Source organism: Cyprinodon tularosa, unplaced genomic scaffold (genome assembly GCF_016077235.1).
Source record: "Cyprinodon tularosa strain WSP-4 unplaced genomic scaffold, ASM1607723v1 ctg512, whole genome shotgun sequence".
In the NCBI taxonomy this organism is placed as follows: Eukaryota; Metazoa; Chordata; class Actinopteri; order Cyprinodontiformes; family Cyprinodontidae; genus Cyprinodon; species Cyprinodon tularosa.
This window is the reverse complement of record NW_024039244.1, coordinates 106,937-134,075: the sequence shown is the minus strand read 5'-3', so window position 1 is coordinate 134,075 and position 27,139 is coordinate 106,937. Positions and strand designations below refer to the sequence as shown.

The 27,139-nt window shown below is 38.5% G+C and overlaps 1 protein-coding gene across 1 annotated transcript; it reads left to right on the top strand.

Moving 5' to 3' along the window:
- Positions 1 to 768: 768 nt before the first annotated feature.
- Positions 769 to 27,132, top strand: si:ch211-236h17.3 (carbohydrate sulfotransferase 11). Its single transcript, XM_038303533.1, has 3 exons — positions 769 to 1,290; positions 21,656 to 21,729; positions 25,708 to 27,132. Exons 1-3 carry the CDS (start codon positions 1,197 to 1,199, stop codon positions 26,551 to 26,553), a joined length of 1,014 nt encoding a protein of 337 aa, XP_038159461.1. The 5' UTR covers positions 769 to 1,196; the 3' UTR covers positions 26,554 to 27,132.
- Positions 27,133 to 27,139: the final 7 nt, after the last annotated feature.

Sequence of the window (27,139 nt, the reverse complement as noted above, 5' to 3'; positions counted from 1 at the left end):
TAACCAGAAATTCTTCTCTGATCTTCACAGGACGTCTTAATTTGTGTGCCCTGCTATCAGCCAGTTTCCATCCTCTTATATCAGCAATGAAAAATTAAAAATACACTACGTGTTGTTGTGTTCGGTGACTGACGTTTATTTCTGTCAGGCTGAAGGGACAAAAGTTGGAGAAATACCGATTCTCTTGGCGTTTAAAAAAACAACACAAAACAGCGTAAGAGGACCTCGTTAATGTATTTATTTTACATTTTTTTTTAAAAGAGCAACCGATTAAAATGGATGTTACAAAGTTGAGATGGGAAACAACATATATGAGCTGTTTTTACCGAAAAATGATCAGGAGCGTCTTCAGAATGGTCAGATCCGCCTCTCTGGCTGCAATGCGCGCTCCCGACACAGGGGGAACAGATTTTCATGGGGAAACAGAATTTCGCACAAGACCGGTCCCTGGCTTCTCTATTTAATGTGTCCCGGTAAATTCCAGATCCTTTTCGGGATTTTAACATCTTTTTTCTCTCTACTTCTGTCTATTCTTTCAACAACAACGTTGTGTCAGAGCTATGTTTACGTTTGCGTAGCAGTCAGTATGGCTGCGACGTCCCACAATGCAACGGGGATCCCGAGCCCTATTGAGGCATTCGTCACCCTCCATTTTAGCCTGAATTTCCGAGTGTAAAGTAAACGCCTCATAACGTCCATCGGTCCCGTTATGCGTCTGTCTTTTACTTTGAAGGCTCACCGGAAGTCCACCCATGAAGAAGGCAACTTGATTAGTCCTCATTAAACGTAACCACAAACCTGTGAGTTTGGGGCGATAAGGGTTAACTAAGCGTTTAGAAAGGCCCTGCTGGCTCATAGAAATCCTCTCTGTCAGGATTCGGGGAGCCGGTGGCCTCCGCTCCAATGTCTCCAGCAGTAATGAACCCCGCATGGCCTTTTTTCCAGCAGCTCACAGAAACGCCGCATTTACCGTAAAACACGGCAGCGGAGGAAGAAGGGGAGCAGCAGCTGGTCCCCCTCCCTCTGAGTTTATTCTCCTCAGCGCTTTGTCCTCCGGTACCGACATGCAAACATGTCCGCGAAAATAACCAGCGCCGTGAACCGTGAGCGGAGCGGCTCTGCGCTGTTACCGGTGATAAAGTAGGAAGGTTGGCGCACGATCCTGAGCTGAAGTCGCTCATTTCCACAGACTCAGGATGAAGAAACCCAAAGGGATCCGGATCCTTTCTGCCCTGTGTCTGGGATGTTTCATTATGGTCATCTTCTACTTTAACAGCAGCCTGAAGCCAGGTGAGCTTTAACAGAAACACATCTGCTGTCAGAACAGAAATGATTCCTGTCTGGGTTCTGATTGATCTGTAGAAATTAATCTTTGGGTTCATTCCGAGCCTGATGCTGCGGGGAGAACTGGATCCCAACCAGAGACAAAAGAGCTACACGTTCCCATTGCAATCTATTCAGGTGTGGCAAACCTGAATAGATCAATAATAAACAATCTAGCTTATTTCAGATTAAATGTAAATCCTAATCATTAAATATTGGGCTGACCTCTATGAAGGACCAACTCTGCCACATTTAAAAAGAAATACAGAAATAAATAAATGCTCAATAAATGTATAAGCATACAATTAATTGCCAACAAAAAAGTGAGACATAAATGTATATAACTGTTAATTAGCTTCTTTATTTATTTGCCTTTGTAATATTTACCTTATTTATTTTTCTGTCCTTTATAATCTTCAACTTTATTTTTTAATTACTTATATTTTTAAGTATTTATTTATGTGCATGTTATTATATTTTTGTCTGTTTTATTCTTCCTTTGTATTTTTTTACCTTAGTTATTTCTTCGCCGCTGTTTATTTCTCTCTGCCCTTTTTACATTTCTCTATGCATTTCTATCTCATTATGCAAATGAGGAGGGGGTGTGTCCTAGAGAGTCAACTTCTGCTCATTGGTTGGCTTGGCGGCCCATCTTCTTAACTCACAGAGCTCAGAGTACTAAGTTAAATGTTCTCTTTTCTGTTGCTGTTGTTCAATAAAAGTACGTTTTAATATCATTTGAGGCGAGAACCTTATACTTTTAAGCATCACCATATGGCCCATTCACAGATTTAATGCGTAATTTAAAAGAAAATGTGACGAACTTGAGAGGACAGCGGCACCAGCGGAGCTCCGAAGCTGACGGCAGCCAGGTCTAACCACAGCCCATCTGCAGCGGCCCTCTCTCGGCATAGCCGTGTGTGAAGCATGTTGGTTAGCATTTTACTACATCGGTCGAATCTACAGGAGGAGAGTCTGATGTCGAGTCTGAAGTCAGAACTTGAGTAGGGACTTTGCCAAACTTTGCCAAATACAACAAAAAATCGCCATCATAGCCTGGCTATAGACCTGACTGCCGTCAGCTTCGGAGCTCCGCTGGTTGCCACGGTCCTCTCAAGTTCGTCACATTTTCTTTTAAATTACACATTAAATCTGTGAATGGGTCATATGGTGATGCTTAAAAGTATAAGGTTCTCGCCTCAAATGATCTTAAAACGTACTTTTATTGAACAACAGCAACAGAAAAGAGAACATTTAACTTAGTACTCTGAGCTCTGTGAGTTAAGAAGATGGGCCGCCAAGCCAACCAATGAGCAGAAGTTGACTCTCTAGGACACCCCCCCTCCTCATTTGCATAATGACATAGAAATGCATAGAGAAATGTAAAAAGGCAGAGAGAAATAAACAGCGGCAAAGAAATAACTAAGGTAAAAAAATACAAAGGAAGAATAAAACAGACACAAATATAATAACATGCACATAAATAAATACTTAAAAATATAAGTAATTAAAAAATAAAGTTGAAGATTATAAAGGACAGAAAAATAAATAAGGTAAATATTACAAAGGCAAATAAATAAAGAAGCTAATTAAGAGTTATATACATTTATGTCTCACTTTTTTGTTGGCAATTAATTGTATGCTTATACATTTATTGAGCATTTATTTATTTCTGTATTTATTTTTAAATATGGCAGAGTTGGTCCTTCATAGACCTCTCCCTACACCCGTAGCATTACATTCCAGGTCCTGTTTCAGTTAAAATAATCAAATTTTCTCTTTAGTACACTCTGCTTGTGTCCATATGTGTTATAAACATGGGAGCACCTGTTACAATTTGAAGAGCACTCCGCATTCTGTTTTTGGTTAAATGACTTAATTAAGACCATTCATATCCAAAATGTTGTTCTGATTTTCCTTATGTTGGCCTTTTCTTTCATATTTTATACATTTCCTGGAAAAGGATTCATTGCTGTCTCTTTTGGTTTAAGAAATACAAAGAAAAAAAATGGCCCTCAAATAATGTGAGGCCCAAAAATAAAAGCCACTGCAGTTTGTAATCAATGTGAACACAACCAGAAGTGGGTAGAGTACCTAAAAAAATAATTCCAGTAAGAGTAGCTGTTCTTCAGCTTAAAAAAAAATAAAAATCTATCAAGTGAAAGTAAATAGCAGTCATCCAAAAAAATGTAAAATAAATAAATACTCAAAGAGCAGTAATACAAAATTAGGTAAAAACTCAAGTACAGAGTAATTGTTGGATTATAGCATCTGATTTAATTAGTAGCAATACTTCACAAGAGTTATACTCAAAAGTAAAAAGTACCATACAGTAAAACTACCTCTGAACCAGGGGTGGAGCTAGATGGGGGGCAAGGGGTGGCCATTGCCACCCTCATCCAATCATTGGCCACCCCTGTGCAAAGTCATCATATATTAACAAGCGGTTGACAACAAAAACACTGTGGTTAACACACTGTGTTGTGGTTCATGTTGTTATGCACATCAATATACTAACATTAAAGATGATAAATACAGAATTTATGCTCTTTTCGGAACTAGATTTGTCGTATGGGGTAAAGAAAAAATTATGTGTTTCTGCAAGTCATCTCGGAGTCTTCAGTGAAATCATAGATAACTATTTTAATAAAAACTTAATAAACAATCAATTTATGTAGATATTAGTACTTGTAAATATCAATTTTATGCAGAATGATTATTGATAAAAGTAGGTAAGTAATGACAATGGAAAAGATTTACGCCACAGAACTCAAACCTGAAACTATTTTATCCACTATACCTTTTATCTAGAAAGTACTGATGTTTAAATATATGTGTCTATTTGTTTGGAAAGGTGGTAGGGAAGTATACAGTAGGTTGTCTTTATTTAGAAAATATGGATGATTTGCTTGTTAATTTTCCTGTTGGAACAGTGTAGATTGACCATGAGATTGTGGCGCCTATCAGCCACCCCTCAGCGTTCATTGGTTGCTGCCTGGCCACCCTTATAAAAAGGTTCTGGCTACGCCTCTGCTCTGAACTTTACTCTGGTGAAAGATGGTGGAGGAAGATTAATGCTGCTGGGAGGCTTGTCCTCGACTGGGACAGGGAAACTGGGTTGACAGGTAGATTACATGTTTTTACCTCAGAACTGGGATGTTGGAGAGACGTCATCTCCGAGGTGATGCTATTCCAGCCCATCCTTATTTTATGGCCACTACAACCCCTGTTCAAACAAAAACAATTATAATTAAAGCCACAAGTGGCATTGAGCGGCCCTCGCAGCTCGCACCGCCTGGTATGTTGCGATCGCGGGAACCAAGCGACCTCCACCTCCACGCACCTTCCCAGCCTATGCTCCTGCTCTTCAGCCTATGCCTGCTGCTGCTTCTCTTCATCCTCCCCCTCCTTCTCGTTCTGCTGCTGCCACTGTTTCTTATTCTCCTCCTCCTGCAGCTTCTCCTCATCTTCCTCCTGCTAATGCAGCTTCTCCTCATCATCCTACTGCTTCTGCTTATCTTCCTGTGTCTCCTTCTCCTCCTCCTGCTGTCGCTCTTGCTGCGTCTCCTTGTCCTCATCCTGCTGCTGCTTTCTCTTCATCCCCTGCCTGCTGCTGCTTCTCCTGTTCCTTTTCATCCTCCTTATCCTGCTTCATTTAATCCTCCTCCATTCTCCTTCTGCTGTTTCTCATCCTAATCATCCTCCTCCCCCTGTGCTCCTTCTCTTCATAATCCTCTTCCTGCTGCTGCTCTCACTGCATCTGTTTGTTTCTCATCCTCATCATCCTTCTCCTCCTCCTAAAAGCATGGCTTTGTATGACTGGAGTTAACAGTTTGATGCATAGCCACACCCACATGCTTTTATGTAGAATAATAATTTTGATAACTTTTAATCGGCTATGACTATAGTCCATGAAAAGTTAATTTGAATTCTCTAACTCAAAAAAAAAAACCAAGAGCCCTTCACTCAGATATGTCATGACTTAAAAAAAGAAAATGTTGTTCTTGTTGGGTTTGGACCATGGCTCCAATTGACTTTTTTGTGCGTCCTGTTTGTTTTTTACCCCTTATGTCTTAAGTCAAGGCTCAGCAAGTTAGAAGTTTGCAGCTCAATCGCTCAAGGAGGAGTTAGCTAAAATACAATATAAAGATGAAAAAGCTAATGATGGCTTCAATTCAAAATGGCGGACTTCCTGTGGGGTTTGGACCATGGCTCCAATACAACTTTTTGTAGGTCGTGATGGGTTACATATGTGTACAAAATTTCATAACTCTCATTAAAAAAATGGCATGGGGCTTGCATTGTGTTTTATAGCAAAGGGACCACATTTGACGCTTGGCCACGCCCACATGCTTTGATGTAGAAAGATTCCTCTGATAAATTTTGATCCCCTCTACCTCAGCTCAAGGTAGAGTAAGTTTGAACTCTGTAACCCAAAAGCTCTAGGAGGAGTTCGCTCAAATAGGTCACGAAGGTAAAAAAGCAAAGGGATTTCTTTGATTCAAAATGGCCGACTTCCTGTGTGGTTTGGACCATGGCCCCAAGAGGCTTTTCTGTAGGTCCTGAGGGGTTACATAGGTGGCCCAAGTTTCACATCTCTCAGTCATAACATGGCATGGGGCTTACCCTTTGTTTCACTGCCTAATGACCAAGTTTGGCGCTTGGCCACGCCCACATGCTTTGATGTAGAAAAATTCCTTTGATAACTTTTGATCCCCAATGTCTCAAGTCATTATACAGTGAATATAAAGTCTGTAACTCAAAAGCTCTAGGAGGAGTTTGCTCAAATAGGTCACAAAGGTAAAAAAGCAAAGGGATTTCTTTGATTCAAAATGGCCGACTTCCTGTGTGATTTGGACCATGGGCCCAAGAGACTTTTTTGTAGGTCCTGTGGGGTCACATAATTGGTCCAAGTTTCATAACTCTCAGTCATAAAATGACATGGGTCTTACCCTTTGTTTCCCTGCCTAATGACCAAGTTTGACGCTTGGCCACGCCCACATGCTTTGATGTAGAAAAATTCCTTTGATAACTTTTAATCCCCAATGCCTCAAGTCAAGTTGGAGTTGGTTTGAAGCCTGTGACTCAAAAGCTGTAGGAGGAGTTCGTTCAAATATAGAGGCTATAAAGTGCAAAATTACGGTGAAAATTTGAACTTCAATCCAAAATGGCCGACTTCCTGTGGGGTTTAGACCATGGGTCCAAGAGGCTTTTTTGTAGGTCCTGGGGTGTTTAACATGTGTGCCAACTTTCATAATCCTAAGTAATTGCATGGCTTGGGGCTGGTCATTTTAGTTTTTCTAGGGGGCGCTGTATCTAAAGTAAGCCACGCCCATCGATTATTGGCCTAGATTATTGTGTGGACTTGGACCAAGTTCCATCCTAGTGACTTTGGTGCAGATTGAAGGATCTATGAGGAGATGATTACCAAAAGTATGGTCACGGCGAAACGCCTGACTTTGCCAGCTCACCATGGCAACGCCATTTAACTCAAAAACTTTGTGCTTTAAACGAACTTAGACCAACATGTTTTCTATCATCTGACAAAGGTTCAAGGTGCTGGTGTTTAAAATGACTGAAAGGGACCCTCCCAAGTGAAAAAAGTGACTTTCTGCCCTCAGGGGGCGGGGCTTAGATGATGTCATCATTTGACCATCCAGTATGGTCAAGCACCCAAAGGGGGTCTTTACTGCCAAACTTGGTTTGATTTGAATTTTTTTTGTAAACGTTATTCCATTTTGAAATTCTCTAAAAGTACCTTAATTTCGGGGCCCCGGGGGACCCCTTCAGCATTCACGAAAACTCAGAGTTTCTGATAACTTTTAATCTCACATGTCTTTACTACCAACACACCAAGTTTGAATCCGATAGCTCATAATCCCTGGGAGGAGTTCGCAAAAGTTTGACGTGAACAAAAATGAAAAATGGCCAAAAATTGACCTTTGACCCAAAATGGCTGACTTCCTGTGGGTTTTAGGGCATACCTCCAAGAGACTTTTTTTCATGATTTTATGAGATCTACCCACATACCAAATTTCACATCTCTGGGACTTACGGTATTCTCTATCTCATTCTAGGGGGCGCTCTTGAGGCGTTTGGGGGCGCCCATTTCTGATTCCATTAAAATACGTAAATTTCACGCGGGGGACAATTTTCCGTCAAGTTTGGTGACTTTTCCAGTATGATAAAGCCTCCAAATAAGCAATTCATTTAGGAGAATAATAATAATAAACATTCGAATTACAATAGGCCTTCGCAGCGCTTTGCTGCTCGGGCCTAATAATCACCACTCTAACTAAGTAGAATACACCACCTGTATTTTGTACGTATAGGCTGTATCCGAACATCCGCCCTAACCCCTAAATCTGTCTATCACTATATAGAGCTAATACTATATAGTGGACTTTATAGTGAACTCAGTTAACTGACCTTTTGAAAAGATGATCACTACTTTTTGCTTTTCACTACTTTTACTTTTGCATGTGACTGCGCCTCCCTGCACGGTGCATGCACCATCTATGTTATTTGTCGCCTATAGCGACCCCGGGCTGCTGGGACAACAAATCCCATGATACTTTGCAAGGAAAGTTCTCCTCGCAAAGCATTCCGCAATATCTATGCTCATTCAGTAACCACTACTTTTCAAGGTGCATTGTTGGAAATTGTGGGAAATTTCGAGGCACAGCTACAATAGAATGGAAATCACTAGTTGCATTATCTATTTATATATTTCATTTTCTTTCCACTCTAGATATACATTATTTTTGTCTGTCATAAAGTCTTCACAATTAAAATCTGAGGAACCATTATTCTTCCATCAGTCCAACAATTTATAACGTACGAAAAATATCAACTATAAAGCACCATCAACTTTAAAGAAACACCTTTCCTTCTTGTTTATTTTAGGTTTTGAAATTCAAATGTAACGTTTTTTAGAAGAAGAATGGATGTATTTTCCTCTATGGGATACTGATATAGCACATAGTTTGCAAACTAATGGCAAGAAATATGGATCTTAAAAAACATTCAAACAAACATGGTACTTTTAATGACATCCTTCTGGGAAAAATTAAAAGCAATTGTTCTATGAAGAAAGGTGAAAAACTGCTGAAACCTGCATTGGTTATTAAATATGTGTGTAAACTGTGGTAGAAGATCCTTGAAAGTAGATAGGAGGCCCCTGGTCACTTAAGAAAGCAATAATCCATCAGATTTGTTCATATAACATCACAAATATTAAAAGGTTGATCCTGCAAGGGTTCCTTTCACAAGACTCTGTATACCTGGAACCAAGGATTAGACTCTGCGTCTGATGTTGATTGCCACTGTGGCTTCACTTTGTCCCCCTCGTCATTTTCACTCCTCCATGCCTGACGAGCGGTTTAGCTGTCAGATAGATTAGCGGAGCGTTTCCTCTGCTCCACAGATGAAGGCTGGGAGCAGTCTCAGCTGGCTGCTGGTGGGGGTTTGGCCCTCGCCCAGAGCTACCCCCCCCCTTCTTTCAGGTAGCCTACAATGGCCTCATTGAAGCAGACTGCAGCATAAGGGGCCCTCAAAGCATATATGCTGTAAAAATCCAGCATCTCCACAGTAGCTTGTGTAGATCAATGTTTATGTAAAAATTAGAATCTATGAGCAATCGGACTCACTTACAGCTCTTTAAACTGCTATTTACATGGTTAGATATTAAGTTTTAATATATTCAAGATGTATGATGACTGGTGGATTGAACCATTGGATGGTTATTGTTTTGGCTAATAAAGGAGACAAATACTTATCAGACTTGAGCCATTAATGCTATATTTTAATTGTATATTTGGTAGTTGGGTTTAAGTCAGAACTTAAACATATAGTGGAGGATTTTCACACATTTTGTAAAAGACCTGCCCTCTCCACTTAAATAAATAAATAAATAAATAAATAAATGCACAACCCCTATTAAATGCATGCAAGAGCATGCACAAGCCCTTTTCTCCTCGTGCACGCTCTATTTAAATGTTGCTGAGAACAACTTATTTAGATGATCCACCCGGAAAAAGACCATCCTCTCCTTCACCTTTAAGATTCTGTATTTAGGGAGCAGTGAACTAATGTTGCACAGGGACGCTGGGGAGGTTTATTTGGCTTTTCCAGACGACACAGTAATTGATTTTATTATATTCTATTCATTCCCAGTTCAGTTTTGTTACAACTGACTGGTAAAAGACAGAGAGCTGTGGTGCCTGGAGTTAAGCAGTCATCACAAACATTTCAGCTGGGACTCGCTGCTTCCTGAGAGTTTTCATTGACATGTTAATGCTGTGCATTTGTTATCAATTGTATTCAGTTTTATTATGGTTAAAACATCTTCATTCATATTATCACTCAAGTAAAAGTCAGAAGTACCGTAGAATTACTCCTACAAGTACTTTTTATTTCTTTAATTAGCTCAAGTTAATGTAACCTAGTAAGTAGATGCTACCCACCTCTGCGTCTAACCTGAAGGATTAATAGTTATAAAATGTCTTGTTCAATGAATAAAGAAGTTGAGTTTTCTGCTGATTTTGCAACCTTCCAAAGTTCGCCGGCTTTGTGTCATCTTGCAGGTGTTTTCGATTCATCACAGAATGTGACATAGCCGCGGGAAGTTGGGGTGCACTTCCCGCATCACCCCCTAGTGGCGATATATATATCATATTTATTTATTTTTTGATGCATTAAAAGTACTTTGCACAATTTATAAATGTGTGCAAAGTATTTTGCCTTTTTTATTTGACTATTATGTGTATTTGGATTTTAATTTAATTACTTTCAGGCCTAATCAACACAAGTTACTGGAAGTTACGTTGTCATGGCAGCATCAAATAAGCTAGTGGTCGTAATTAAAAGAGGTATCCCGCTAGTGGCAGCAGACTAAAATTTACAATTACACAAATAAATTTACATAGTCCAACGCCAGAAATGAGGAGGAACTATAGCACATAAACGCACCCGTAACCCAACCTAGCCTGTAACCAGGGCACCCTGCAAGTAGCTCAAAGTAAGAGCAAGGTGCCGCCATGAACTTTCATATATATTCGTGCAGTTTAACGTGACTATAATATTTTATATAGAGTTATTTTGATCTTTGATCTATTTTGATCCTATGTTCTTTGTGTGATGGACATGGAGATCTGTTCAATAATGTTTACATAGTATCATAATATAATTATTTCCTTGTGGTTTGCGTAAAAAGGATTTTGGAGCAAATATAATAATGTGTGACATAAACCCAGTGACTTAGGTCCATGCCAGCTGACCAAATCTATGTTGTTATAGTGTTATTGTGAAGTTTAATAGTGCATATATTCACCTTGGAAATGACGATGTCTGTGTGTTACGGACCCTGGTTGTGTGCACTGAAGTGTATATGAAAATAAAGTAGTAAATCTCAATCTATTTGTTTTTATTTATTGTATTTTAAATAGGCCTATAGGCTCATAGTTCTTTTGTCCAAAAAAAAAAAAAAGTTTCACACCACCCACTGTTCAAAAAGACTTCCAGTGGCCGTATACGGTAAACAAATCACAATCCTAAAGCTGAATGAAGCCAATCTGAGTGCATAACTGTTTAAAGATTGCCTCTGGCAGTTCTGATCTTATCTATTATGAACACACTTGGAATGTAGCACTTTTTTCACAGATTAAACATGCCAGCTGGTTTTGATTTTCAATAAATTGTTTTTTAGGAAAAAAATAAAGGTATTTTTCTGCATTTGGAAATCATGAACATCCTCTTTTCTGCTCCATCCATCCATCCATCCATCCATCTTCCTCCGCTTATCCGGGGTCGGGTCGCGGGGGCAGCAGCTTAAGAAGGGAGGCCTTTTCTGCTCCATCTGGGATAAAGGTCATGCTGGTTTTTAGAAAAGCCAGCACTCAAAACAGAGAGAAACTCTACAGGATGTTTCACTTATAGGATTGTTGATGTAGCTTTTTTTTTTAATACTCTAAATACAGCAGTGATCTGAGAAAGGAATAACCACAGATTTAGTGTGAGGTTGCAGTAATGTGTAGCAGTGAGAAACGCTCCACTTCACTGCAACACCCTGACACAGACATGTGTAGAGCCGCAGTGAGAAAAATGCTGATGACAACAATCATTGGATTTGTAGCTTGATTGGTTATTGGTGAAAGCATTGAACCGGCAACCTCTCTGACAGCCATTATAGCGTGGAGAAAAATGAAACACCCAGAATTCGGTGTCAGAGAGTTTTGAAAAAGTTGGGTTAGTGCTTCCTGCCTCTTTTATAGAGCAATCACATTTAGACATTTTTAAAGCCTTCACTTCTCTGGGTTAAAGGTTCCCATGTGCAGTTTTGCTATAAAGTTCACATACCTTCCATTTAAGACAGAAATCATTGAAATCAGGTGTTTTCTGTAATATTCAAGAAATGTTCAGTCAGATTTCTGCACCTGTTTACAGGTATGTTGGTTCACTGTTCATGAGCAAGATGCTTTAATCTTTCTGTCTTTTATATACAAAAAACAAAATTAATATTTTATTTTACTAAATTATACCTTGTGAATTTTTATTTATTATTACTTTTTTCGGTTTTGTGTTATTTGAATAACTAGTGTGAATTTATCCTTTTCTTTAATGGAATGGTACCTAAACTTTCAAGTACACGCATACATGGAGACTAATGATTTGAGTTGTTTCCTTTTTTAAGGCAAACTTTGGGTAAAACATATTTTTGCAAATCAAATCAAACTTTGTATTAAAGACTCTGTAATCGATGGACATTAATAATAGCTAAGGCTACAACTAAAGATCTTTATTTATTTTTTTTTACCGATTAATCTATTGAGTTTCTTTAGATCAACCAATTGTTAATTGGTGGGTGTACTTTTCATACCATCATTCTTCCATTTCCTGCTTTCTGCATTAACGATGTTCCCAATGTTGAGGTGGTCCTAATGTTAGATAATTATTTTAAATTCTCTCTTTTATATTTCTAAATAGACTTAAGTTTTGATTTTTACAAATGTGTTTTAATAAATGTAAAACACTTGGTGTCATATTGTTCAGCACCAAGTTAATAATGCAGGATTATCTATCATTTCAGATGTTTTAAGCAGTTTGCTAGATTGTAATATGCTTGTTGCATCATTCTTGTCATCTTGTCTGTTACTACATTCCTCCAGTAATGACAACAGTAAAGAGGGATCTATGTTACTGCATGAACCTGTCTTGAATTATGTTTGGTTTTACACCATAGCCAGGTTTTTTTATTCTACATGTTCCTGGAAGTAGGACTGACGTATATGTCAGCAGTAACACTGCAGATACAGATGTAGGCTGATGTGTTTCATGTGGTTTGTTCCAGCCATTAAATCGCATGCACATCCTGAGACTACTGCTTCAGCCTCAAGGCAGCTGCCTTGATCGCTAATGCTCAACTCGTTCCTTCTCTGCCTGGGCTTGACATGGGGCCCTGACAGGAGGAATTATCTGTTCAGGACTTCATCTGGCCACATGTCCCTTGCATCCCTTGGTTTGGCATTGATTTTTTTTTATTCCTTCAGTCTGAAGAAAACTTTTAGATGCAATTTTATCAAATAAACTATGCTTCAAAAAATAGGTATTCAACCTGAACTTGATAGCATGTTCTGCAGCCTTACTGGCCTAAATCAGCTGTGCCTTGCAGCTGCTGTCGGCTCCTCTCCCATCTTGGCCTGCATGGTGACAGGTCTGAGTAGGCCTGCTGCCGCCCGTCCCGCCAGCTGTTTATTCATGACGCAGCAATGGAGAAGGTTATTATACAACAAGTACTCTGGTTTCTCAGAATCTGATCAGTACCATCTGTGTTTAAAGCTGTCACGGTAAAGTGATTTGCCGTTTTGTGCTTTCGCATATGAAATTAATCACTAAGTTCTTAAGAACTCCGCAAACTAAGTTCCATAAAATATAACCCTTAAAGCTGCAGTCTGTAACATTGAGGAGAGAGCAGACTTCGACTGAAAATTTGAAGAAAAACAGGTTTCACGCCACTTCCCCACCCTCTCTGCTTCACTCATGCCCCACCTCCAAGCTCCACCCCTCTCACAGCATCTGCGCGGCTACCGCATGCGACCAGAAGGGGGGGGGGCGGGATTCAGCGTGTGTGAGCTGTGATTGACACTCCAACAGATGCTCCTCTGGCTGTGATTGGTTGTTTTGACTCGTCGCGAATTATTCTTTCCAGATTGAAATACAGGCAGTAGGCGGGACCAATTGAAGCAGTTTTTTTTCACAGGTTACATATCACATGTACTGCTGCTGGGCATAGGGACAGTTTTAGCCAATATGACAAAAAAGTGATTTTTAAAAACTTACAGACTTCAGCTTTAAGCTCAGTCAGTGTTGCTGGCCCTCTAAAGGGTCCATACATACATCTATCTTCTGAAATACCGGCCAGTTGGACCCCATTTAAATGCGTTTGCCCATATTTATGCTCCTTTTTTGTTTTCCTTAAACCACAGCGTTCCTCTCAGATCGATAAATTTTTTAAGACAGATGCTCTAAGTTCTGCACCGTAGTATAACGGTTATCCAACTATAAAAATATAGAAGTTTCCTAAAAAGACATTTTGGCATTTTTTGTTTTCTATCCCCAAGGGATGGAAACTACACACATCTCCCCATATTTTTTTTGTCCTTTGCCTGATGTGTTTGGAAACTTGCTGTCATTGTTTCATTGTCTGCATGCACAGTAATATTTTCATAAAAATCCAAGCTACTTGCAGATGTCCGTGAAAAGATGTGGCAAACTTTTGGGAAGATAATACTGCGTTTTATTCTGCTTTTATTTGTCTTCTATTGTATTATTTGATTAATGTAAAGCAGTTTGAATTGAACTTGCCTTGCCTTGCCTTGTCACACACTCTAGAGCAGATTTTGGGGTGTAAATTTGCAAGTTTCCAAGAATGTAATTCTTATGACAAGTCCAACAATTGTTAAAAAAAAATGTTTGAAAAGGACAGGAGTAATCTTCAATTAGCAATTTTTGTCTTCAAAAATGTGTTAAATTGAACCTTTGCCCTGAGTTGCTACCACCAAATTTATATAGGATAAATTTTTTAAGGTTTGTTTATCAAAAATAAAGAAAAGGTTTCAAATATTTTGTATGTATAACTAATTCCTGAATTACCATGTTTTATGCTCCTTGTGTACTTGGTTCTGAACCACACAGCATTCAGTTCAATACAAGTCATAGCAGGAACATGTTGATCACCTGAAGATTTAGTCAGATATTAAACAAAGAAGCAACAAAACAAACAAGTTTACTCTCCTACCCTACTCTGTTTAATTTAAAAGCTATTGGACACTAATGTGATTAAATTAACAGTGGAGCCAGACTGAATCTGACCTTCTGTGCTGCAGGGGTTACTCCAAAGCAGGGCCGTGCAGAGACCACTAAAGGGGCAGGTGCTCAAAAAAAAAGAAGGGCACATCTTATCGCATTTTAGGACAGAATATTAACAAAGTCACATAGCTTTCAGGGTTTAATGAACAATGATAAATTACAAAATTGTGAGACATACAATCAAAGCTAAGGGAAATCTCTACATAGAACTATGCATATGTAAAATATTTTATTAGTAATTTCTTTCTGCAGGTCTATTTTGTTATAGGAAAGTATTACAATATTCAAACCTGCAATTTAGCCAAAGATGTAAATCAGAGCTGGACCACCAGACATATTTTGTCTTTACAGAATTAAACTGTTAAAAACGCATACAAGGGCACAATGCAACCTTTTAGTGTACTGTAATCTATAAAAAAGAATGTCTGCCTGGTTTGCTGTACTGACAGTGGAGATGGAGACGGTCCATTCAGAAAAGCAGAGCTGCTGCATCAAACTTTAACGTGGAACTGCAGAAAAAAAAGAACAAAACAAACATTTTATTAATGCATGTCACCATGAGAAAAGCCTACTCTGTTTGTGTCTTAGTGTATTTTGTAAGTACCTATATACATTTTCTTCAATCTTTCCTCTTCGTTTTTTCTTGTCAGTTTCTCTTTTCTTTTTTTCCTCATTGTCTCATCTTTTCTGTGTTGAGTGAAGATCAATGTCTTATTTATTTCAGTCTCTTGCCTTTCTTTTTCCCCCAAACTAAATCCAAGATTATGATCCAAAAACTTATTTTCCGTCATGGTGATTTAACTGTTTAAAAACAAATTTCCAACTTTTAAGCATTTTTGCTATTTTTGTTCTCTTTTGTTCACAGCAGCAGTTTTCTGTTAGCCATGTCTTTAAAAATGTTAATAACCTCACAGTGAATGATTGGCACATCCTTCTCGATTGCCAACAAAAGAAGGTCTGACAACCGATCCTCCTTGCATAAGCTGCGCAGTTTTGTTTTCACCAGCTTCATACATTATATCTATCATATATCTAGATATATCATATATCTAGTTCTGGATGAGTTCTCCTTCAAGATACATTTACCTAACGCTAGAATAAATGAAATGTACATCATGCAGCAAAGGAAATTAGAAAATCAGACATATATCCATTATGGAGATGATAGGTTTTTGACGGGCGATGTGCCCCTACTGCATAAGTAATACTGAAGAATGTCCTACTATCATTAACGACACAGGGAAGCTTTTTAGTTATCTTGCTTTGCTAGCAAAGTCATTAGCTAGCAGCTAGCTCATAGCACAAGAACAACAGCCTAATGTCTGTATGATAAAAATACTGAATCGATAGATAAGAACAGCTTTTCCTCACCTGGCTGTCTCCTCCCGCTCAGTAGTTCTTCAGAGAAAGGCGCGCCGCGTCCTATACTTCCCTCCGTTTAAACCGCTACTCTTTGCTAACGTAGAGAAATTATACAACGTTCAAAGTTTTCCGTTGTCTGACAAGTAGCAGGCCTACTCCAGTATTTTCACCAAAAATTATGTTTTTTAATTCACAAATTTTCAATGTAAAAGACTAAAAGCACAGAGCAAACAGTGTTTTAGATCAAACAATACTGCATCATCCATGGGGCTCATTTGGTTTCACTTACATGTCTATTCAGGTTGACATTGGAGAGGCGGTGCAGACTGAAGACAGCCATCCGTCCGATCATGGTTGATCTTGCTTAGGGCCAAATGAGCAGCGGCCACAGTGTAATGTGGAATATTCGCTACCTTTAGCTCCGCAGTTAGCCGCCTTATCTGACTGTGCGAGAGGCAAGTGCGTCGTCACCGGCAAAAGGTCAAAGGTAACAATGTGACCGGAGGGCTTATTGTATTGTTTTTCTTGCCACAAAAAAAAGATAATAATAATTATTTCAGTTCATGTGTCAAATAAAAAAAATTAAAAGAAAAAAAAGAAAAACAAAAAAAAAAAAAGGGACCAAAAGGGCACATTGGGATCATGGAACAAAAGGGGCAGGTGCTCAAGCCCCCTTAGCCCCCCCCTCTGCACGTGCCTGCTCCAAAGAAAATACACAGAATGAGCAGAAACACAGAAATTGCACAGGGCTGCTGCTGAATACTTTTGCATTAACAAGATCCATAGCTGCACTGTAACATATATATATTTACTATGCGTGTGTGTATTAGCTGATATCCAATACTGATACGATTCAACTGCTGAATGAATGAACCACATATAGCCTTGATATAAAAATTGTACACAGATACAAATGTACTTTATAATATTTATTAACAAATAAGTAGCAAAAATAAAGAAATGTTAAATTCACTGGATTGGATCGGTGATATCAAATCACCGATATCCAGCAAATTAGTCAATATCGAAGCCGATATCCGATCCAGGTATTGTTTCACTAAATGAGGACGGGGATGCATGAAAAAGCTGCAGAACAGCGGCACTCAGGGACCAACGTTTCATTCCTCTGCTCTGATCCAAACTTTGCTTCTCTAAATTGGACCATGTGCAATGCACAAGTGCTTTTTTTTAATTATTCTGCATTATCAAAGCAAAGCATTTACCAAACATTTTCCTCTGTATCATACATGGTCCAAATATGTTGTAAGTCTCCCCCCCCCACACATCAGCCTTGGAGTCTAGTAGTTGTATGCCTTTTTGGACACAACATAGGTCTTCCATATCTGCATTCTTTCCTCTAAGACTCAGTAAAGTGAAACTTCATGCTCATTTTTCACATAAAAGGCTCAGCTTTTTACTTTTACAGCATTTCTCATAGTAACGTGACCCTTTGGCATGAGAAGTTAAAAAGGAGGGGGGCCCTGTTTTCCCAGAGGAATTTAAACAGAGCTCCGTTTATAGCCAAGGCAGGACGGACATGCATTGGCCTAACTACGTTTTGCTTTTTCTTTGCTGTAGTGTGCTTATTCAGGGTGTTTGATCTTGCTTTTTCTTAGTTGTGTATTTAAAGTGTATTTAAGCATTTTTAACATATTGTATGAAATACATATGTTCCAATTGAACAGGTTTTTTTTTACTTGAAATCCTATTTTCACCAACCCTTCTGTTAAAACCTGAGAGCCAGCCCTTTGAACGCTGATGCTGCGTTAGCAGGGAGATGATGTCACACAATGTGCCCTTTCAGTGTGTGCCATCTCAGCCTGTTGCTCAAACTAGATCGCGCCAGGTGTTAGTCATTTCCTAAATCCCTTCAGACATTACCTTTCCTCGCCGGGCTATAAACGAAGAAGCGGAAAAACATGGCTTAGGATGTTTGTGTGTCTGGAATGTGGTTCTCAGTCGCTTATAAAAATCAGCAGATAAATCAATGCATTAAAGAAAAAAGTTCAGCTCAAACTTCCATTGGCAGGGGGATTATTTGATTCTCATTATTCCTGCTATTTAGACTCCCTGCAGATTTGAACTCCTTAAGGAAAAATGTAATAACTTTAAAACTGAGTTCCTGTTTACACAATCTTTGGGCCTAATTGCTAAATTACTACTAGAAGCTTTGTTTTTAAATAACTAGCTGATGTAGATTTCTTTGCATGTGGCAACAACCTCTTCATAATATTGATCAAGTTTGTATTATTACTTCAGAAACCCCCTTTCTTAACTATAGGGTCACCTCCTTTTTTGATGGTGAGCACTACTTCAGGGGGTGCTGATTCATAAAAGGGCTACCAAAACTGACCTATGACCCAGAAGGGTCAGCATTCACCTACATTTTATGTATAATAAACATATACTTTTATTTTTAGCAATTTTCAAACTATAGATGCAATTGTGAATAAAAAAGAAGAGCACCAGAATCAAATAGAGTTTTAGACGCTGCAGTGTTTGCTTACTGGTCAGCTGTAATATGTAGTCCTTTGGGGCACCATGGTGACATGTGGATCATACGATACAATATAAAGAGATTTGCTGCTTGAAATAAATATCACTGGGTATGCTAAAACAAATTACATTAATTACTGCTTGGAATTTAATATGCAATGTTTGGTCGTCATTCTCAATTGTTCCCGCATTCAGTCAGTTATTACATTTTTTACTATGGTTTTTTTTTTTTAATGAACTTACTCCATGGTTTTTGCCAGTAGGTCTCAGCTCATAAGCAGTTTGGCACTTTTAAGTGTCCAGATCGCATTCAAAGAGAGGACTACGTAAAACTGTTAGTCCTCTGGGCCGTCTGCACTGAAAAAGGCCAGTACTAATATTAGTCTGTAAAGCTTTGGAGCTTTAAATGTTTTTTAAATGGCATTAATTTAACATCTAGTCAAAGTGAGAATCAGATCTAGGTTGTTCCAAGATTTTAATGCAATTAAAGACAAATCCTTGGAGGAAAAGGGTTTTATTGCACATTTTATGCACCACAAGAGCTAGGTTTGTTAAAACCTCCAATTATTTAGTAGATAGTTATGAGAAACCAAATGCTGAGTTGAAAAGTAGGTCACTTAAGATGGTTTGCTAATGAGACACATTTTAATTGTTGAACGTGGGTGCAAAGTTTGTGTAGCTAGAAGACGACTGTCTGGGAGCCTTTCTGCTTCTGTTTAGCTGTTAAATCAAGAAAAGCTTGAAAGAGCAAATTAATTTTTTTATGGATTTTTTTCCAGGTGAATAAGAAACAAAGAAAACATAAAAAAAAAAAAAGTTTAAAACAAAAATGAAAGACTATAATACTACTGTTGTGAAAATAATGACTGTTGTGAATTTGTTCTTCCATTCCAAATAAAATAAAAACTATATATATATATATAAAATTTTATTGGCCGACATCTAAAATCTCCGATATTTTCATGCTGATAGAAACTCTGCTTCTATTGAAAGTCTCTGTAACCCATTGGTTGATCCGACATGGGTCAGTCTTTTTCTTACCTTTTGTTGTTGATTTTCGTTTGAGTAATATTACTTGATAAGCCTTTTCTAACATGCTACAGTTTAAAATAAGTGATAAAAGTTGGTGTGATTCGTGGTAATATCGTATCGGGTTAATATCGGTATCGGCTCATTCTCAAAGCTGCACGGTATCTGGAATTAAAAGGTTGTATTGGGACATTCCTACTAAGATATAGTGTTTTCATCTACACAAACTGATGGTACGTCTAAAAGTGTGTTTACTTTCCAGCTATTGTAAAAAAACAAATGAAAAAAGATATTGCCTGTTTATTAGCAATAGTATTACCAAATGTAATTGTTGTAATGAAACTAGCCTATTTAGTAGTTTAGTTTCGTTAGTTGTAATCGTACTTGAACTCCCATTCTTTGTGATAACAGAGGCATCAAGATTTATTCATTGAAATAATATTATATTAATCTTTATTGTGGCATATGCCACAATATATTACGCAACGTTAAAGCCATATCGCCGGATCAAAGACTACATGCCAACAGTTTGTGAGACCAAAGAATCATGGAGCGCCACAGGGGACTGTGCTTTCACTGTTTATTTTACACCTCTGACTTCCAGCACTGTCATCTGCAGAAATGCTCCGAGGAATCTGCAGTTGTTTGTTGCATCAGAAATAGACAACAAACTGAGAACAGGGCGGATAATGGTTATGTGTGGAATCAATAATCTGATCCTGAATGTGAACAAAACAAGAGAGATTTTGTGGATTTCAGGAGAACAAGAATAGATCAAACTTTTTCTTTTTTAGGTTAGAAGAATAAGGATTATACTTCGCTCGGTTTTCACTTCCTTCTGTGTTTGCAACAGGATTCTGCAAACACCACCTTGTATGAGTTTGTCGTGGAGATTGTGATCTTTTCTGCCATTATCTGCTGGGGTAGAAGCATCACAGCAAACGGTTTAAAGAAGCTTAACAAGCGTTTTAGGAACGCTGCTGAACCTCTGGAGATGATTTCACAAAGAATGCTCCATAAAATTTATGTACATAATGGACAACCCTGATCATCCTCGTTTTCAGATTGTCATATAACAACAGAGTGTTCTCAGTCAGAGGCTGATTTACAAGATTTTTCTTTAGCATTGATAGAAGAACATTTTTAAATTGAATTGAATCCTTACTTGTTATGCCATTTTTTAAATCTTGCATTCAAAGTGAATCCTGTTTTTAAACTATAAAGGAGCATTGCTTAAATTCCAGAGTTTTTAAAGAGCTTTGCCCCCTCAGGGGCAAAGGCATGTCAGGGAAAGATAACTAATTATATGCAACTTTTTAATTTGCGCAATGCTCCTTAAATGTGTAACATTCAGATTAAACTCATTTAAAAAGTGCATTTATATCCATTTTTTTCTGGAAGAGAGGAATGGTGATTGAAACTGAGCTTAAAATTAGACAATAATGGAATCCTTCAACAGATTATAACTGAATTAGATTCTGCATTCAGGCAGTGAAACGGTGGCCTGACTCTGAGCCTGTGAGGCTGGGTGATATGATGCCGGCCTGAAAGCTTATCCAGCTCCGACTGCTTGTCAGTAAACCTTGATCCTTTAAGTTTCCCCTTTGTGTTGCTTTCCACTTACAGAGGAGAGCTAAACTTACTGCATTAACCCTAATCTCATTTAGTTTTTAATGTGTCAGTAATTCCATGGACATTTAGCATGTATTTACTTCTAAATGTAAAATAAAACAGTGTTTTTTAAAGTTAAAAAGTTTTGCTCTTTCCATGACTGAAGTCAGACTTTATGCAGCTGTTTTTTTTGTGAGTGTGAGAGCAGCTTATACAACAGAAGCCCCCAAAAAATGACTACATGTGGGATAATTACAGACAGCAGAGGACAGAGGATCACCACCATGAGATTAGAAAACTCTTTTAACTTCATGGGCATGATGTCTTGCTGCTGTTCCTTGATTTTCTTTTGTGGTATTCTAATGTTAACATCTGTAAGTATCTGTTTAGTGCCGACATCTAGAGTCTGCAGCGTTTGTGTGTGTTTGCTGAACAGATTTATTGATGTTTTGCTTTTCCTTATCTTCAGAACCACTGGGGGAGCAAAGCGGTGGGCAGAAAACCAGGAGGAGCCCCCTACAGGCACTCTATGAGGGGGACCAGGTCAGTGTTGCTCGCTCATGTTCACCGCTTACAGCTGTTGTGTAAAACCGCACTTTGACCTTTGGCCAAAGAGCATTTCTCCAGAAATCCTTTAGGTTTTGATGCAACTCTGCTATTCACAGCCATTCTGCCATATTTCTTAAAGAAAGAAGTAAACTGAAAGGTGTAATTTGTAATTTTCTATCATGATTACATGCATTTCTTCTCTTGTAGTCATAGTCAAAACCCATAACAGCTATAGATGTCCTTTAATAAAGATTGCTCAGGGACTGCTTTTGCAAGCTTACAAACAGCCTTCTATTTTCTGCTAGGACTTTTTGACATGTTGGTTTCACATGTTTGCACATTTGCAGCATCAAAATTAGAGGAAAACTGTTATTTTTCTCACTTATTAACACACATATTATTTTCTTCTGCCAACCCTAAATGATAGCATAGTTACACAAGCTTATGGCAGCACTGTCTAACTTTTAGCCACTAGGGTCACTAGACCTGTAGCTTCCAGCTTTAGTACCTCTGAAAGCAACTGGCAGTCTCCCTCCTTTGGAGCAGTGAAGTGGGAAGTAATGGATTAATTCCCACATGTATCCCTCTGGATTAAATCCTACAGCAGAGATCCAAAATATGTCTGATCAGATTACTTTCATATCTGTTTTTTCCCCTCCTAACAGCAACTTAGCTTAGTTAGCTGAGCTCAGACTGCAGTAAACAGGCCAGCATGCAGGAAGCATCGATATATAGAAAAAGCTCTACACTAACCTGAAAAACCCATTCTGCTTCAATATTTCTATCTTTCTGTGTTAGTTTCTCTAGGGTTTTTATTTTCTTTACAAAGTCATTACTGATTATTTTCTTCTTCTTTTTTCCTATACTGTGTGAGGACACCCACTCATCCTCAACAGCTGTTCCCAGTTTAAGCTCTCTGTGGGGAAAAAGAGGTTTAATTTTCATAAAACTAACAAGATTCAGCTGACTTTACTTAGAACTAACTGCTTGTGTTATTTTCTGATTTCTTTACTCTTAAAGACAGAAAACTCCACTGTCTGTGATGAAGTAATAGCTCCTCAATCAATAAACTAAACTAAAAAACATTCAGCCATAAATACTTCCCTTTCTTAGTGTTGGGGCAGTGGATGGTTGGGAAATAGTTAGATATTTAGTTGTAACCTAAAGTTAAGGTGTAGGGGTACAAATAAGGAATTAAACATGACCTAATGTCGGTCTATTTCAGTGCAATTATAAAGAATGATGAGGAAATAAACTGTTCTTGTTTGTAGGGTTGCAGGTATTATTTTAGTTTTGCATCTGCGATTTATTTGTATGATTTATTTTTCAATTAATCAAAAAATAGATACTTTTAGCTGAATTAAAATCTCTAAACAAGCATCTGAAAAGTAGAAAAAGAACATTTATTAAACACTTTCTTGGCAAAAAAATGTTTATATATACATGTATATAAAAATGTGTATGTATATATACATATATATGAAAATATATATATATATATATATATATATATATATATATATATATATATATATATATATATATATATATATATATATATATATATATATATATATATATATCCATCCATCCATCCATCCATCCATCCATCCATTTTCTTTACACGCTTGTCCCAAGTGGGGTCGCGAGGGGTGCTGGTGCCTATCTCCAGCAGTCAATGGGCGAGAGGCAGGGTACACCCTGTACAGGTCGCCAGTCCATCACAGGGCAACACAGAGACACACAGGACAAACAACCATTCATGCACACACTCACACCTAAGGACAATTTAGAGAATAACCTAACAGTCATGTTTTTGGATTGTGGGAGGAAGCCGTAGTATATATATATATATATATATATATATATATATATATATATATATATATGTGTGTGTGTGTGTGTATATGTATATGTGTATATGTATATGTGTATATATAAGTATATACTGTATGTATGTATATGTGTATATATATGTATATGTGTATATATATGTATATACTGTATGTATGTATATGTGTATATATATGTATATGTATATGTGTATATATATGTATATATGTATATGTGTATATATATGTATATATGTATATGTGTATATATATATGTATAAAATGTATATATGTATATACTGTATGTATGTATATGTGTATATATATGTATATGTATATGTGTATATATATGTATGTATATATGTATGTGTATATATGTATATATATTTGTATGTATATATATATATATATATATATATATGTGTGCGTATGTTTGTATATATATGATAAATAGAAACTGTTTAGATTTTAATGGGATTTTGACTCATCAATCTTTCACTTCGTTGCGTTGTACTTGTTACAATGTAATGACAATAAAGTTGATTTTTTTTTCTTCTATTCTTCTTAATCTAGGCAACAGTTCGATTTGCTTACCAAACTAGTTGATTATTATCCGATTCCTCAGGATTAATCATGTCGGCCCTACGTAGGGCTCTTTCCTTTCCGGCTCACTCGAGGATCTGAAGTGCAAATATTTGTCTTTAAAAAAAGCAACGTGGTCTGGACGATGTTCCCACCATTTACAGAAGGCCTAATTAATTTGATTGGAAAGTTAAGAGGACAAAAGATATGAGGATTGTGAAGCCAACCTTTGGGTGGAATCCTCAAAGCGGGAATTGTGACCAGAGCCAGGAGGTGAGATACAACAGCTAAATGACTGGATTCCTAATGAATGTACAGTACATTAGGATCCTTAAATCTAAAGGGGGATTGAAGGTATAGAGTCCAGATTGTTTGCGGTCACATTTGAAGTGTCTGCTGTCAGGAATGATTTTAGAAGCTCTGCCATCTGTTGGTTTTGTTCCCCTGCTGTAATTAAGTCAGCACAGGAAACTGGTTTCATGCTCCCGTCTGCTGATAAGCCTTATGAAGATGCTGATGTCGTTTTCCAGTAGGATTCACAATGAGAAATACCTGCTGCTCATTCACCAGTAAACAGGCCTGAAGTGATGCAGTAATTAATGCAAAAGAAGACTAAAAATGCCCCAATAAAGTTAACATGGAAACCCGCTTCTATTCCTAAATGTTACCTTTGTACAACCACTTGATGGACATTTTATTTTTTTTGCATGACTTGCAATGCGTTGAATAAGGTTTTCCTAAAAAACAAAACCGTATTAACCCTCAGCATGTAGACGAAACCCTGCTTCTGTCTTCCACTGACATGTTTGTCTTGGGGAGTCCTAGTTGCTATAAATGTCCCTACACCTTCCACACCAAGAGATTTAAAGACGAGATTCACTGAGACTTTATATGTCGTGCTCCAACCTGTTATAAGTGAAGCGGCCAGCATCGGCTGCTCAGAGCTTAACCGCTCTCTGATTCCTGGATGTTACAGTCTCAGAAAACACAGAGAGGCAGTCATTGAGTGAGACACGGAGTCAAACTCTGGAGTTCTAGGGCTGCGACCGCAGCAGTCCTTTGGCGGGCAGAGTAAATAAAAAGAGTAAATAAAACATTTGTGCCAATTGGAGACCAGGGTGAACTAGATGACCCCTCATTTGACCAGGTAGCTGTACGTTCCAGTGGTGGTGAAGACCACCCGCTGAGGAGAACCTGATTTTCACTCACTTGGGAGAAGTGGAGTCCCTATTACAAACAGAACTATTGCGCTAACTTCTAAATCTGTGTTTGATGAGGAGTATATTTACCTCCAGTGCAGTGCCATGCTGAAGGATTTAAACCCCTTTTATATATTTAACACTTCTCTACATACAGCCACAGAGTTGAATGTATCGTGTAACAGCTCCATACAAAGTGGGGCTTTGTGCAGTAAAACGTAGAAGGAAAGAGATACCTGCTTCCTGTTATAAAAAAAAATAGAAATCTGATATGTAACATCATATGTAACAACACTTACTACTTTGTCACTTAAAATCGCTAAAGTGAAACTATTCGTTCCTTTTTAATCTCCCCACAGGTTGAGTCTCCAGTTCAGGCTATCCATCAGGGTCGCCGGGAGCTGTTGGAAGAGGCCTGTCGCTCCTACACCCGGAAACGCAGAGTCCTCATCCCTGAAGATCTGAAGCACATTATCGTGGACGACAAGCACGGCTTGCTGTACTGCTACGTGCCCAAAGTGGCCTGCACCAACTGGAAGAGAGTGCTCATGGTTCTAACAGGAGTCTCAGGAGACCACAAAGACCCGCTAGCCATCCCTGCCAACGAGGCGCACGTCCCGGGAAACCTCCGCACTCTGTCAGAATACTCCAACTCCCAGATCAACCAGCGCCTGCGCTCCTACCTGAAGTTCATTTTTGTGCGCGAGCCATTCGAGAGGCTGGTCTCTGCTTATCGCAACAAGTTCACAAGGAGCTACAACACCGCTTTCCATAAACGATACGGAACAAAGATAGTGCGCCGGCATAGGGCAGACCCTCAGCCAGAAGCCCTGGAGAAGGGCAATGATGTCTCTTTCGAGGAGTTTGTCTATTATCTTGTGGATCCTGCAACCCAGCGAGAAGAGCCTTTCAACGAGCACTGGGAGCGGGTCCACTCACTGTGCCACCCCTGCCTCATTCACTACGACGTGGTGGGGAAATATGAGACGCTGGAGCAGGACTCCCGCTACGTGCTGCAGTTGGCAGGGGTGGACAAGCAGATCCGCTTCCCCGCCTCGTCCAAAAGCACCAGGACTACAGGAGACATGGCGGCAAGTTTCTTTCAGAACATCAGCCCCTTTTACCAGAAGAAGCTTTACAATCTTTATCGCATGGACTTCCTGCTCTTCAACTACACTGTCCCAGCCTACCTCAAATTCAGATGAGGCTGGGACTTCATTTGGCCGCAGGCTTCAGCTTTCTCTTTCTGCCACAGACTCTGTCCTTAATGGAACGACAAAAACATTATAAAATAAAAAAACACCTGTTTTCGGATCCAAAATATCTGTTTTCAGAGTGAAAAACATTTGTCGAGGACATCCCATCATGAGATCAGAGCTCTGTCCTTTGAGGCTAAGGAGATTTAAATGGAAACATGGAGTCAGTGTTGGTCTGAATGAGTTAAATGCTGTTCAAACTTTTTATTTGTATTCAGTTGTTTTCTGCTGTTTTAAATGTTAATTTGCACAAAACAAAGAGCACAGGAGCTGGGCAAATCGCATCCAAATGTGTGGACAGCGAATGTCTCGAGACGTGCCTTTGGATCGCAGGCCTTTCTTTGTCCCCTGGAAAAAGAGACAGCTTTTATTTTCTAAATGTGATTCCTGAACCTGTCTTTTACTGTAGGATAAGATTTTTTTTGTGTAACTGTTATTTCTATTTATTTTTAGCTCTAAAAAAAAAAAAGAAAAAAGAAAAAGACAAACCAAACTAGGTATAATTTCTTCCACGTCTTTCAAATAAATGCATTTC